Source organism: Syngnathus acus, chromosome 3, assembly GCF_901709675.1.
Source record: "Syngnathus acus chromosome 3, fSynAcu1.2, whole genome shotgun sequence".
NCBI lineage: Eukaryota > Metazoa > Chordata > Actinopteri > Syngnathiformes > Syngnathidae > Syngnathus > Syngnathus acus.
Genome location: NC_051089.1, coordinates 10598675 through 10610945, shown reverse-complemented (window position 1 = coordinate 10610945; position 12271 = coordinate 10598675). Strand labels below are relative to the sequence as shown.

The 12271-nt window shown below is 41.8% G+C and overlaps 1 protein-coding gene across 7 annotated transcripts; it reads left to right on the top strand.

The window, feature by feature from the left end:
* Positions 1 to 2871: 2871 nt before the first annotated feature.
* btbd10b (BTB (POZ) domain containing 10b) lies at positions 2872 to 7958 on the top strand. Of its 7 annotated transcripts, none has more exons than XM_037247896.1 (10): positions 2872 to 2977; positions 3322 to 3485; positions 3736 to 3765; positions 4435 to 4619; positions 4972 to 5287; positions 5361 to 5463; positions 6075 to 6195; positions 6320 to 6517; positions 6581 to 6691; positions 6995 to 7958. In XM_037247896.1, the coding sequence occupies exons 2-10, from the start codon at positions 3427 to 3429 to the stop codon at positions 7324 to 7326; spliced, it is 1455 nt and encodes a 484-aa protein (XP_037103791.1). In that variant the 5' UTR covers positions 2872 to 2977; positions 3322 to 3426; the 3' UTR covers positions 7327 to 7958. The 7 variants fall into 7 exon arrangements, with proteins under 7 accessions (XP_037103791.1, XP_037103790.1, XP_037103793.1 ...); XM_037247895.1 differs by having other exon boundaries at positions 4432 to 4619; XM_037247898.1 differs by lacking the exon at positions 3736 to 3765.
* Positions 7959 to 12271: the final 4313 nt, after the last annotated feature.

Genomic DNA, 12271 nt, shown 5'->3' with positions numbered 1-12271 from the left:
TACTAAATTGTGACATGTAATCATCCCCTTCAAAGAAACACAAAACATTATTGCAGCTAACTAAGATGTTTTGACTAGCTACATGTGTCTGAATTATTTTGTTCCCAGGTTGCCAAGACACTCACAAAAGAAGGAGCAGCACAATGTCCATTGAATTGAAACAAAAATATGAGTCAAAAACTGGAATTTATTATTCAAATTACATTTGAAATTTCCTATCGACGAAAACATTCTGAAATTTGAAACCAAGCAGCATCACAAGACAAAATGTGTTTATCCGTATGATTGAAAAATATACATTCTAGCATATCATACTAAACATATTACTGATGAACGTGTTGTTCCTGGAGTCTCATAGTGTACTACAACAATGTTCCAGGGTTACAATTTTGAGTGCCCTGTAAAGGGTTAGGTGAAGTGAGTTACTAGCGGATTAGTCACAGTGGATTGTCTGACTCGCCTGTTCTTTCACCCCTGTCACGACCTTTACATGCGTAGAGTATGCAGAATGAAATAACCACGGAATAAATTGTGTTGCTAAAAAATTCAAGTGACAGTCGTTGCCATTTCAGAGAGTATACTTCTTCACCAGAGTATGACATTAACAGTACAACTACGCCACAGGCCACTGAATGTATTGTATAAGTATTTGATGTCCTAATGAGGGAGCATTATTTCAAATGAACGGTGAAACTGGAGTTAAAGCAAAAGCTGGCACGTGGCGCAGGTGTCGAAAGCTGAGTTGATAGTGAGCGACCGTGTCACAAGGACGGATGCCTGCCTTGTCCCTATCAATGATGAAGTGACATCAACTGTGAAATTGTCCATTGATGACCAGGGGTGGGCTTGTCCATGTGTATATAAAGGCCAGACACCCACTCCCACCACCAAGACTGATCAACAAGTTTGACTCCTCTGTCCATGTATTTGTAGGCCGAGCACAACAACAACAAATCAAAAGCCATTTTCTGGATATAAGGACAACACTGGTAAGATATTGGCTTGACAGGTTTTTTTCCCCCTTTAGAAACCGTGTTGTTTGACTGAAATAATCCAGAATTATTTTATTTCAATATAGTTTAAAATCTATATCTGATTTATTTTCAGCTCATCATCAGCATGTTTGTGCTACGCTGCTTTGAAACAACCATTTTAGTGCTCCTCTTTTCAAGTTTGCGCACAGATGCGAAACCGCTGAGGTAAATTCTGTTCCAATGTGTGGAATATCATGGCTGTCTTTTGCAGTCAAGGATATAGTGCAAAAGTCACTCATTGCTCATTAATCATATTTTCCTCACAGTGACTATGATGTTTTTTTTGTCTTCAGAAAGAGAACCATCAGCGAGGTACAGTTAATGCACAATGTGCAGGAGCACAAACAAGTGGGAAACAGACAAGAATGGCTCCAGGGAAGGTTAAATGACATTATTGTTACCAGTGCTGACCCTCAACATGGACAACCCAAAATATACTCCCAAAAGAGGTTCTTGTGGGAATACTGAACTGACCATTACTCTCTACTGAGCATTTGCTGTCTGTTTTTATTTATTAATTTATTGAATTCAGTGTTTCTTGTATTTATTGATATGGGTGGACTTTTATGTATTTTCTTTTTTCTTTCAGTAACAAAGTGTACCTTAATTTGTTGTTTTCATTCTGTTGCCAAGCAAGATAATTTAAAGTATTTAAACTGTAAATGAATTCAACGGACCAAGTGCTTGTCTTAGTGACATTTATATATGTTTTAACTGTGCTTTTTTTGTTTTTGTTTTATTTTTTTTGTTTTATCAACCAACAAATGGTATTGTATTTATACAGTTTGGTTAGATGATCATTGACTTTCCGTAATGTTATACTTTTTGTTTAATTGGAAGTGCAAATACACTTTACTGGGCCATGAAGTACAGCTAATATCCAATGTGCTGTGTGCATTTGGATAGTAATGCATACAAAACTCAAACTCTATGAAAAGACTAGACAGTATTGTACTTTAGTTACATTTAAAACAAAGCATTTTGACTATCGGATGTAATTTTCATTGTCTGACCTTAAAATGTTTTAAGAAGTTTTCTTTTTAGTTGTAGTTTGACTGCAATTGAATTAAATTATAGGGTATACATGCTTAAAAAATCTGTTGTCGGAGTACCCAAAACGGTGAATTGTGATTTCTGTGGAATTTTGCAGAAATTATTGTTTAAAAATGCAAACACATGCTGATAAACAAAGTGTTGCACCTTGATTTTTTCGTTTTCTACCTTTTTTTAAATAGTTGTTGATAATTGTGTGCAATGTCAGTGTCTTCACACAAATGAATATCATCAATAACATTTAATTATAGAGGTAAATTGAGGTACAATTTGTTATTTCAGAAGTATGCATCTGAGTTTCAAGTAAGTTAGTGACCCCTGCCGTAGCCGTACAGTATTTGAAGAAGAAAAAAAATGAAGCCACAAATAATCGCGAACTTTTCGACCCTTGAACATTTTATACTTTGAAAAGCTAATATGATAATGTATGTACATTTAAGATATGAACCTGAATTTATATCATCTGAATTCTGGTAAATGACGCATGCATGTAAAATACGAGTAACCGACTGTCGTTCAATTTACAGTAAAACAGCGAGACTCTTAGAACAATTGCAAGACGGTATTAATTTAATTGTATTCATATAATTTTCACAAATTTGGACTATTTTGTGAAGGCAAACTGAAAAACGTCGAGACATATCGCGAGACTTGGCAAGCATTGTAGAATGAAAGAAATTATTTTTTGAGAGTTGATTTTGAATACTTGTGTGTTTGGAAATACAAAAGACTTCACGAGCACTCAACAAGTGAATTTTTTTCAAATTTCGAAATTCGACGTAATTGGCGTCATAGCGTCACGTGACGTCAGCTACATGACTATTTTGAAAGAAAGCTGGCTAGCTGACTTGTTGTCGAGATTACACTCCGGCGGAGATTTACACCAATTTGGTAACTATACTTATATTTTACGGTACTCTCATAGGCTCTATACAACTGCAGTGCTGGGCTGGTCGGTATTCCATAAATTGCGTCTGAAAAAGACAAATCTGATGCTTGTAACACGGCCGCTAATGCTAGCTGTGTAGGAGCGCTAACGCAGGAAACTAAGCTAATGCTCATAGAAATTTTCCTTATATAGTCTGATGACCGACTGATATTTCATTCTGATTAAATGCCAGACATTAGGTCAGTAATGGGATTTTTTTTCTTTTTCTTTCTAAAACCACGTCATTGGTGAACTCTGTCGAAACCATTTCGTTAAGTGCTGACAGCTAGCGGTGGATTTTGTGTCGAGTTTTGATCAGCGGATCCAGCTGCCGACAACGTGAATATGTTGAGTGACACTTCCGGAGCGGACTTCCCCATGTACGGGTGATGGCAACGCTTCTGCAGTCATATGACAGTAATTCCAGTGACAACGACGAGCCGACCTCGTAAACTGTGCAAGCATTCGAGGTGAGCTAAGCAAAGGTGAACAACGGACAAGTGAAGCCCGAATTCATTGTGCTTGATTAGCGAAGAAGCAAAATACGTCCATATGGGATTGTAAGTACAACAATGTAATCTGATTGGACCTCATTATTAAGGGAATTCATTTGTTCCGAATCTACGTAGCATAAAAGCTTTCTGGAAATGTTTTAAATGTTTTTTTTCAAGTGTCATGGGAGATTAACCCCTGTAATGTCCGTTTGTCATGTCCATTTAGGCTTAGTCATCGTCGTCCTTCTCCATCGAAGTATGTATTCTGTGGCGTCAACAAATGCTCTCATGTCTTACCTCTTTACATATAAATTCCTTGTGAATTCTGCTTGAATCACCCTTCAATGAATATACTCAGAATCTGTCCGCTGGATGTGTCCAAACCATCCAAATCTGGTCTGTCCAACTTTGTCTTCAATACATCTCTAACCATTGTTGTCCCTCTGATAAGATCATTTCTGATTCTTTCCAACCTAACCTCTGTAAAGAGAACGTCACTGTCTTCGTCGTCGTCACCTGCAGCTCTTTCTAAGATTAAGCGGAAAAAAAAACACAAAGTCCCTCTTGATGCAGTTTGAACTTTTTGGGTGGTTTTTCTTCCCCTTAAATGTTGGTTGAACGCTCAAGTTGTATGACTTTTGGGGCATCTAATTTCACAGGTTAATTTTAGTTGGGCAGGTGTGTAGTTGACTTTGCTTGGGCATTGCTTCTTATCTGTTAATGCAGTCTGACTGCATTCTGTGTGCGTTAGTCATACTTGAATCACAACACTTCGCAAACCGGGATGTTGCATTTGTACTCGCTAGCTCGAGATGAATACCAACTGGAGGCCTTGCTTGTGTGGTCGTAGCCGCTCTCCCGCAATGAAATAAAATGCCCTGTTGTTCATATAAATGGGATTGAGTCATCTTTTCTGTCGCAGCAGTCGAGCATCTCGAGTGGAGCCCCAACTGAGGAAGATGAGCCTGCATGGTGCCAGCGGGGGCTACGACCGCTCACGTGACCGCCGCCGCTCCAGTGATCGCTCCAGGGATTCCTCGCATGAAAGAGAAGGGCAGCTCACACCCTGCATTCGCAACCTCACCTCGCCCACCCACCAACACAACAGCGGTGAGTTGGAAGGGAATGAAGAGAAGGACCTCAGTGGGGGGGTGGGTATACGGCTCTTGGTGGCTTGTGCAGAAAGCAGCTGAAAGCAACTTGCCGCTCACATCGGCTCAAGGACAATGCATTTTATTTATTGTGTTTAGCGCCATCCAACCGCCATCGGTTGTTGTGGCATTTATGTTTTCGGCCGTGAGTAGACCGAAGAAAAAAAAACACTCAAAGATTTCTGCAGTGAAATGCTATGAGCTGCAAGACAAGCACACTTGTTAAACTCAATATGGGTACCAGAAAACACTATGAATATTCAAATTTAGGAAGTAGCCTTTTGTATGAAAAACTTGACATGCGCTTGTAGAACGCGAGCGTGATTGCGGGCCGTCGTCGAGGCCCGGCAGCCCCCGGCCACAGAGGCTCTCTCCCAGCGGCTCCAGCAGCAGCGGGGTGGTGAGCAGCCGCAACAGCAGCCTGTCCAGCACCGAGGGAACTTTCAAAAGTTTGGCAGTGGGAGAAATGGTGTTTGTGTACGAGAACCCCAAAGAGGGGGCGGCCGGCGCCCCCGTCTGCAACCGAAACGTGCGGACGTCCGAGAGAGTTACGCTTATTGTGGACAACACGCGCTTTGTGGTCGACCCCTCCATCTTTACTGCGCAACCCAACACCATGCTGGGCAGGTACGGCACATGCTTACCGATTGGTGACTGATTGCTTTAATGTCGCAACCTAACCAAAGTTGCTCTCTTTCAGAATGTTCGGATCGGGACGAGAGCACAATTTTACACGGCCCAATGAGAAGGGAGAGTTTGAAGTGGCCGAAGGAATCAGCTCAACGGTTTTCCGTGCAATTCTGGTGAGTAACTTTGTCCAGTCGTCACTTCCTTATTATTCTTCCATGCTTACATGGTTGAAATGCGTCCATCACTAACCTAAGCTAATGCTTTAGTCAAGTTTTTATTACAGCATTTCCATGTCATTTATATAAAAGGAAAGTGGTAAGTATGATGAAGGAGCGTTCCTTTTTGTCCCACTGTCGTTGCTCAACTTTTCCAAATAACGGGTTCGCAATCCACTTTTAGGTCCCGTCGTTACACTTGTGAAGGGTTATGTTTCCAATCGGTTGAATTCGAGGTTGTCTCATCTCTATGATTTTGGTTGGTGCCTTTATCACAGAAGAAGCAAAAATTGTTATTCATGATGACTTGCAAGGCAGTCACAAGTAAATATGCGGAGGGAGGAATGTTTGGCGTGGCCACAAGAGAACCAGGAAGTAAAGTAGCGAATGATTAGTCTGACAGCTTGAGTTTCCAGCTCATCGACATATATATATTTTTTTTTTCCGCTGCAGGGGTGGAAAGGTTCGGGGGATCCAAATATTGATGTGGACTCATTCTCAACTGAAATTGGCTCGCCGATGTTGCATTTCACATTGACTTGACTGCGTGTTTTGGGTCTATTTGACAGGATTACTACAAATCGGGGCTAATCCGTTGTCCTGATGGAATCTCCATCCCTGAGTTGCGGGAGGCGTGCGACTATCTATGCATCTCTTTTGACTACAGCACCATCAAATGCAGAGACCTCAGTGAGTGCTTTTTCCATTGAGGAAATCAGACACCTTGTCTTGGGGACATTTTCTGTCAAATCAATCAAATGTCAGGGCTCTATTTCCCCTTTTAATGCGAGTTTAAAACATGACTCGTCCTCAGGTGCCCTGATGCACGAGCTGTCCAACGACGGCGCCCGACGACAGTTTGAGTTCTACCTGGAAGAAATGGTTCTACCTCTGATGGTGGCGAGCGCTCAGAGCGGGGAGCGCGAGTGCCACATTGTGGTCCTCACTGACGACGACGTGGTGGACTGGGACGAAGAGTACCCGCCGCAGATGGGAGAAGAATACTCTCAAAGTGAGTGCGTGTGCTGCATGACTAAGTAAATCAAAATCAAAACTAACCAAAATCTCCTTACAGTCATATACAGCACAAAATTGTACCGATTCTTCAAGTACATCGAAAACAGAGATGTGGCTAAGTCCGTTTTAAAGGAGAGAGGCTTGAAGAAAATACGACTGGGCATTGAAGGTAAATCCTAAACCTTTTCTCTCCCAGACAAAGTACTGGGTCTTTCTTTACATTTTTTAACATCATTTTAAAAGGGATTTGATGTGCAAAATTTTCATGCAAGCAAACAATTCCAGCCAACAGTTTCCCAGCAGTTAGATTTTTGATTCCCAAATTTTTGCTTATATTTCATTGTGTTATTCATTTTTGCCACCAATTTTGGGATTAGTAATTTTCGATGAAAACGTTTGGCAAAACTTGGTGTTAAATCGACACCACCATAATAATGTGTCAATCAGCTGAAGTCAACATGTTGGTGTGCAGGTTACCCCACATACAAGGAGAAGGTGAAGAAGCGTCCCGGAGGTCGTCCAGAGGTCATCTACAACTACGTCCAGAGGCCCTTCATCCGCATGTCGTGGGAGAAGGAGGAGGGCAAGAGCCGCCACGTGGACTTCCAGTGCGTCAAATCCAAATCCATCACCAACCTGGCGGCGGCGGCGGCCGACATCCCCCAGGACCAACTGGTGGTGCTGCACCCGGGCCCCCAGGTGGACGAGCTGGACATCCTGCCCAACCACCCGCCTGGAGGCCACCCTTACAGCAACAACTACAGCAACGAGCCCGACCCCGAGGGACCGCCGCCTGCCGTGTGAGGAGCCCTCGGACCCCACTCCTGTCCTTCTCGTCCGCCTCCCAGCATGCTGCAGCATGGAGTGCACCATAAGAGGGGCACCATAACCATATTGCCTTGACACCTCCTTCGCAGCCTTAGAGAGCCAAGAACCTGGTGGACTGCTTTGATTATTATTTTCTTTTTTTTTTTACTTGACCAAAGCAATTTATTTGTGTTTGCTATATATTCATTAAATACATTACTTTACAATGTCGTACCCTCATTTGTTGGGTTTTGCTGAGCACTCTTGTGGTATCAATGTTTCCGTTCACAAATCATTTTGTTTGGATTTGACATGTTCCCAGGTGGCCTGATGACTACAATGTGTGCTTTTTACAGAGAAGACTTGGTCATAAGGGGACAGGAGGGTAATCATCACTTGTCACCCGAACTCAACGTGTTAACAGTGTAACTGGAAGTGTTCTGTCATTGGCTGGATGTCATGTGCTGTGACGCTCTTATCGCAGACTAAACATTAAAGCAGCACACGGGCTGGCACGCTCTCAATCTTTTAGTGCAAAGCTTGAAACTTGTAAAAACAATGTTCAATAAAGGAAGAAAACTGTTTTGCTTGTGTGCTTAAATGTTTGATTAAAAAACATGTATATCAAATGTGAAAAGCTGTTGGAGCATTTATTTTCAATTTTCCATATTATTAATTGCTCAAATGGTGATTACTGACCTTTGATACAGTATCACTTTACACAAAATTTCCAAGATGGTCTGGAATCCAAGGGTAGCATTTTTTTTTTCTTAATAACCCAGACTTGTGGTTTGTGTTTGTATTACATTGTCTAAGACAGTGTATACAGTAGTAGATTTTTTCTACTGTATCAGTGCACTCAAGGGTTTATTCACCAGACAAGAATGACCACAAGGAGGCGCTTTTGGTCAGTATTTGGGTGTCATTTTTTTAGATTTATGAATCCCTAACCCTAATTTGAAACCTCAATTCCTAACCCTAATTTGAAACCCCACTCCCTGACCCTAATTTGAAACCTTACTTTCAAATCCTAACCCTAATTTGAAAGTCTAACCCTATTTTGAAATCTTAATCTTATTTTTAAACCCCAACCTAATATGAAACCTCCAGTCCTCGAGGGGCCGCGTTCCAATATGTTTTCCAAGTTACCCTCGTTAAACACACCTGCGTGAAAAGATTTAGCTATTTTCACGTTCTGTAGGAGCTAAAACTTTTCACGCAGGTGCACTTAACGAGGGAATCTTGGAAAACATGTTGGAATGCGGCCCCAAGGATTAGAGCTTGACACCTGTGACCTTTGACCGTGATATTTCCCTAATAAAGTGGCCTGTTATTAGGTACACTTGAAAATGGCGGCATACCTAAAGGAGTGTCCGTGTGACGTCACAGATCAAACAGCCAATCAGAAAGTGGGGGTGAGGGCGCGTGTGGCACTTTTCACTTAAACCAGGGGTGTCGACCTCCAGTCCTCGAGGGGCCGCGTTCCAATATGTTCTCCAAGTTCCCCTCGTTAAACACACCTGCGTGAAAAGATTTAGCTATTTTCACGTGCTGCAGGAGCTAAAAGTTTTCACGCAGGTGCACTTAACGAGGGAGTCACACAGACACTCCATTAGGTACACCGCCATTTTCAAGTGTACCTAATAACAGGCCACTTTATTAGGGAAATTGCATGGTCAAAGGTCACAGGTGTCAAGCTCCAGTCCTCGGGGCCGCGTTCCAATATGTTTTCCAAGTTACCCTCGTTAAACACACACAACCGATTCTAAAGATTCAGTTCACTTGAGAACTGGAATGCACACCCCTAGTACAAAACAATGCAAGCAATGGTAGGCTGCCGGTCGAACGAGTCGACTGGTTAGTGACTCGGGCTCTTGCTCGGTAGGAGCTTGGCTCGATCCCAGGAGCGAGAACATACCCAAATGTGCTTTTGTTGTGCAATTAATCCTTTATTTATTTTATTTTTTTAACCTCGTGTAGTGTACCTATTGAAGTGTCCATGAGGCTTACCTACACATATTGTCATATAAAGCAGTTAACCAAATGTCTGATTTTTATGTTTTAATTGGCGAATATAAAAACAAGGAATAAAACACCAGACAAGTTTTAACATAAATGTTTATTAGAAATAATAATATTAAAAGTAAATTTCAAACCAGCAATCCAATGTGAAATTGCAGTAGATATATTGGATAACAATATTTAGGCGTATATATGCATACACGTTATTTAAAAACTACTATAAATGTTATAAAATCAAGATTACCCAAAGAGAAGCATAATCTCCCCGTTGTTGCATAACGGCACATCCCTACATACCAAGTTAGCCGTTAGCTTGGAGAAAACGCGCATAAAAGAAGTGGTGTTTCAGTGAGTGCACTGGTCTTTCTTTCCTTGGCAAATCGTAAATCGACATTCTGGTTTACATAGTTCACGCCAGGAGGGAGACGCAACACGTTCACTGACTGATCCGTTGATGCACAGGAAGGCAGTTCACCCATTAACTCGTTCGCGAACGGGAAAGTCAGGATTCATTCCCTCACTGATCCGTTCTCGCGATTAACTGGAAATGCGAATCACTGACTCCCTCACTGACTCGTTCACTCACAGACCCGTTCAATTGGTGAACGGGAAATGCAATTCACGACTCATTCGTGAACGGGAAGTTACGTCATTTTCTTCTTCGTTTTGTTTTACGGCGAGGTGGCACCAGCTTCAATGGGCATTACCGACACCTACTGGTTGAAGTCATATGAACTGGAAAAAACGAATCACTTTAGGAAGTGATTCGTTCACTCTCGTTCACTGAAAGAAATTCGTTCCTTTGAACGAATCGTTCACTCACGAGCCAACACGATTGCCACTGGCATGGATGAACAACAAATCTTCATTTGTAGTAATTAGATAATCATTTACGAACTAATTGGGTCAAATTAAATCATTTTGATTTTTGGAACTTACAAAGTTGTCAGTGAGATTTACATCTCATTTTTGCACTGTATCATTTATTCTTTTGTGTTTGTGTGTGTCCATGTGTAAAAGTCATGCCAGTGCAGTTTTGCAACACAATCCACTGCCATGATACTTGAAGCCAGCCCTCCCCACTGGCGGACAAAAACAAGGGGCCTTTACTGACAATGTCCCTGTGATTTTTTTCCCCAGAAGCAAGCTTATTCACTAACTTTCTTTTAAATGGAGTGAAGAAGTTCACTCATTGGATTTTTCCGGAACACACAAACATTTTGGTGATTATGTAAGTGATCGCCAGTGACGTGCGGTGAGGGTTGGTGTTGGTGAGGCACTGACAGAGTCAGATTTACAAACGTACTGTATGACGCTAAGGCACTGACTCACAAGTCAGATTTACATGCATACATGGTTGTTATCCCATTCTTGATTAAATGTAATAACATTTTAAACACACCACTGTACATTTAAACACACCACTGCAGTATTCTTACCTTTACTTGTAAATGAAGTCCATTCTCCTGTCCTTCTGGACGAAGATCTCGATGACAGGGAATGCAATAAAGTCGATTTTTGGCAGCACAACCACAAAGCCAGTCTTTTTTAGAGTACCAATCCTTTTGAAACGAACGTGTTGTAGTCCGTCCCGGAAGGCCGTAGTTTGAATTAATCCTCGCAAATCTGGCGTTGGTCTTCCCTTACTTATGGTTTCTTGCTTTGACTGAAAGTCAGGTTTTAAAAAAAAATCTTATTTTCGAGATTATATCCTCCATTGTCAGGGAAAACAAAGCCAAATAGCAACGCGTTAGCACCGAATGTGCACTCTCACACGCACGCCCTGAGCGGCACAACCTGTCACTGCCGCAGCCTCCATGATTCTCGTCTCCCGTTGTTATTTGAACAAGAAATACAGCTATTTTGACTATGAAAATTATCCAAATGTATAGTAAACACACCAAAATTGTATTAAAAGCATAGACCACAGGACAGATATTATATTATGTTTTATTATATTATTCATTTTTTAACAACTTATGGTGACAGCTGAGGAAACCATGTTGAGCCCTTTATTGCCCCTGGTGGCCAGGTGAGGCAGTGCCTCACCTGCCTCCTATGAGTGCATGTCCCTGAAGCACGCCCATGAAACACTGCACTTTGGAGAAAAAGGCTTTGTTTGTGCTTGTGTGAGAAATATACTTGCAGCCAGGGGGGACGTGAACTTTGGCAGCACCCAATCACAATGTCAAGCCGTCCCTTTTCTATAGTGCTTGTTCGTATTAGCTCTTTCAATGCCAGTCGTTCAAACAGAAAAAGGAGAACTTCCTGCATGCCAGCCAATTTAAAGCATTGCAGGTGATTTTCGTAATATATTATGATAGGATTGGGAAAAACAAACAATCCACAAAAACATGCGTGTGTTAAGTATAATGAGCATACTGGATGTACTGAGCCTTGAGAGGCGGTCCAGTACCGCATGGTCCGCGAGCAAAGGTCAGCATGAAGCTTTACAGGATTAACACACCTGCCAGCAGCATAATGAGCAGGCACTGGCGAGCCTAGGGTGTTAGCGGCGAGCTTAATGCCATTTGATTGGTTCACTCCTCAGCACTGCTGGCTCTAGATTCGAGGCCTTCATTAATGACGTCACGGATCGTCACTCTCAGGGTCCCAACAAAGACCCTCAGGAACACAAAGTGACATTCCTGGGATTAGGGAATTAGGGATGGTGGCACCATTAAGACATAGATTTCCTGATGGGTGAGGAATGTGAACGTCAAAAAGCAATCGACTTTGATGAAGATGGAATTTGATCCACTGGAATTTAAAGCAGGAAGTGGAGGAAAAACACGTTCACTTTGAATTTTGGTATAGTATAGTATAGTATAGTATAGTTGTAGTGCTCTCAATGGCGTTGAACCACAAATGACTCTTAATGAGATTTTGTTGAACGTCAATATACTCTTAAAGAGATTGT

Coding starts and splice junctions, on each gene's coding strand:
- btbd10b (XM_037247895.1), top strand. CDS start 3,427: ATGACAGTAATTCCAGTGACAACGACGAGCCGACCTCGTAAACTGTGC. Junction 6,518..6,580: donor GGGAGAAGAATACTCTCAAA/GTGAGTGCGTGT, acceptor ATCTCCTTACAG/TCATATACAGCACAAAATTG. Junction 6,692..6,994: donor AATACGACTGGGCATTGAAG/GTAAATCCTAAA, acceptor GTTGGTGTGCAG/GTTACCCCACATACAAGGAG.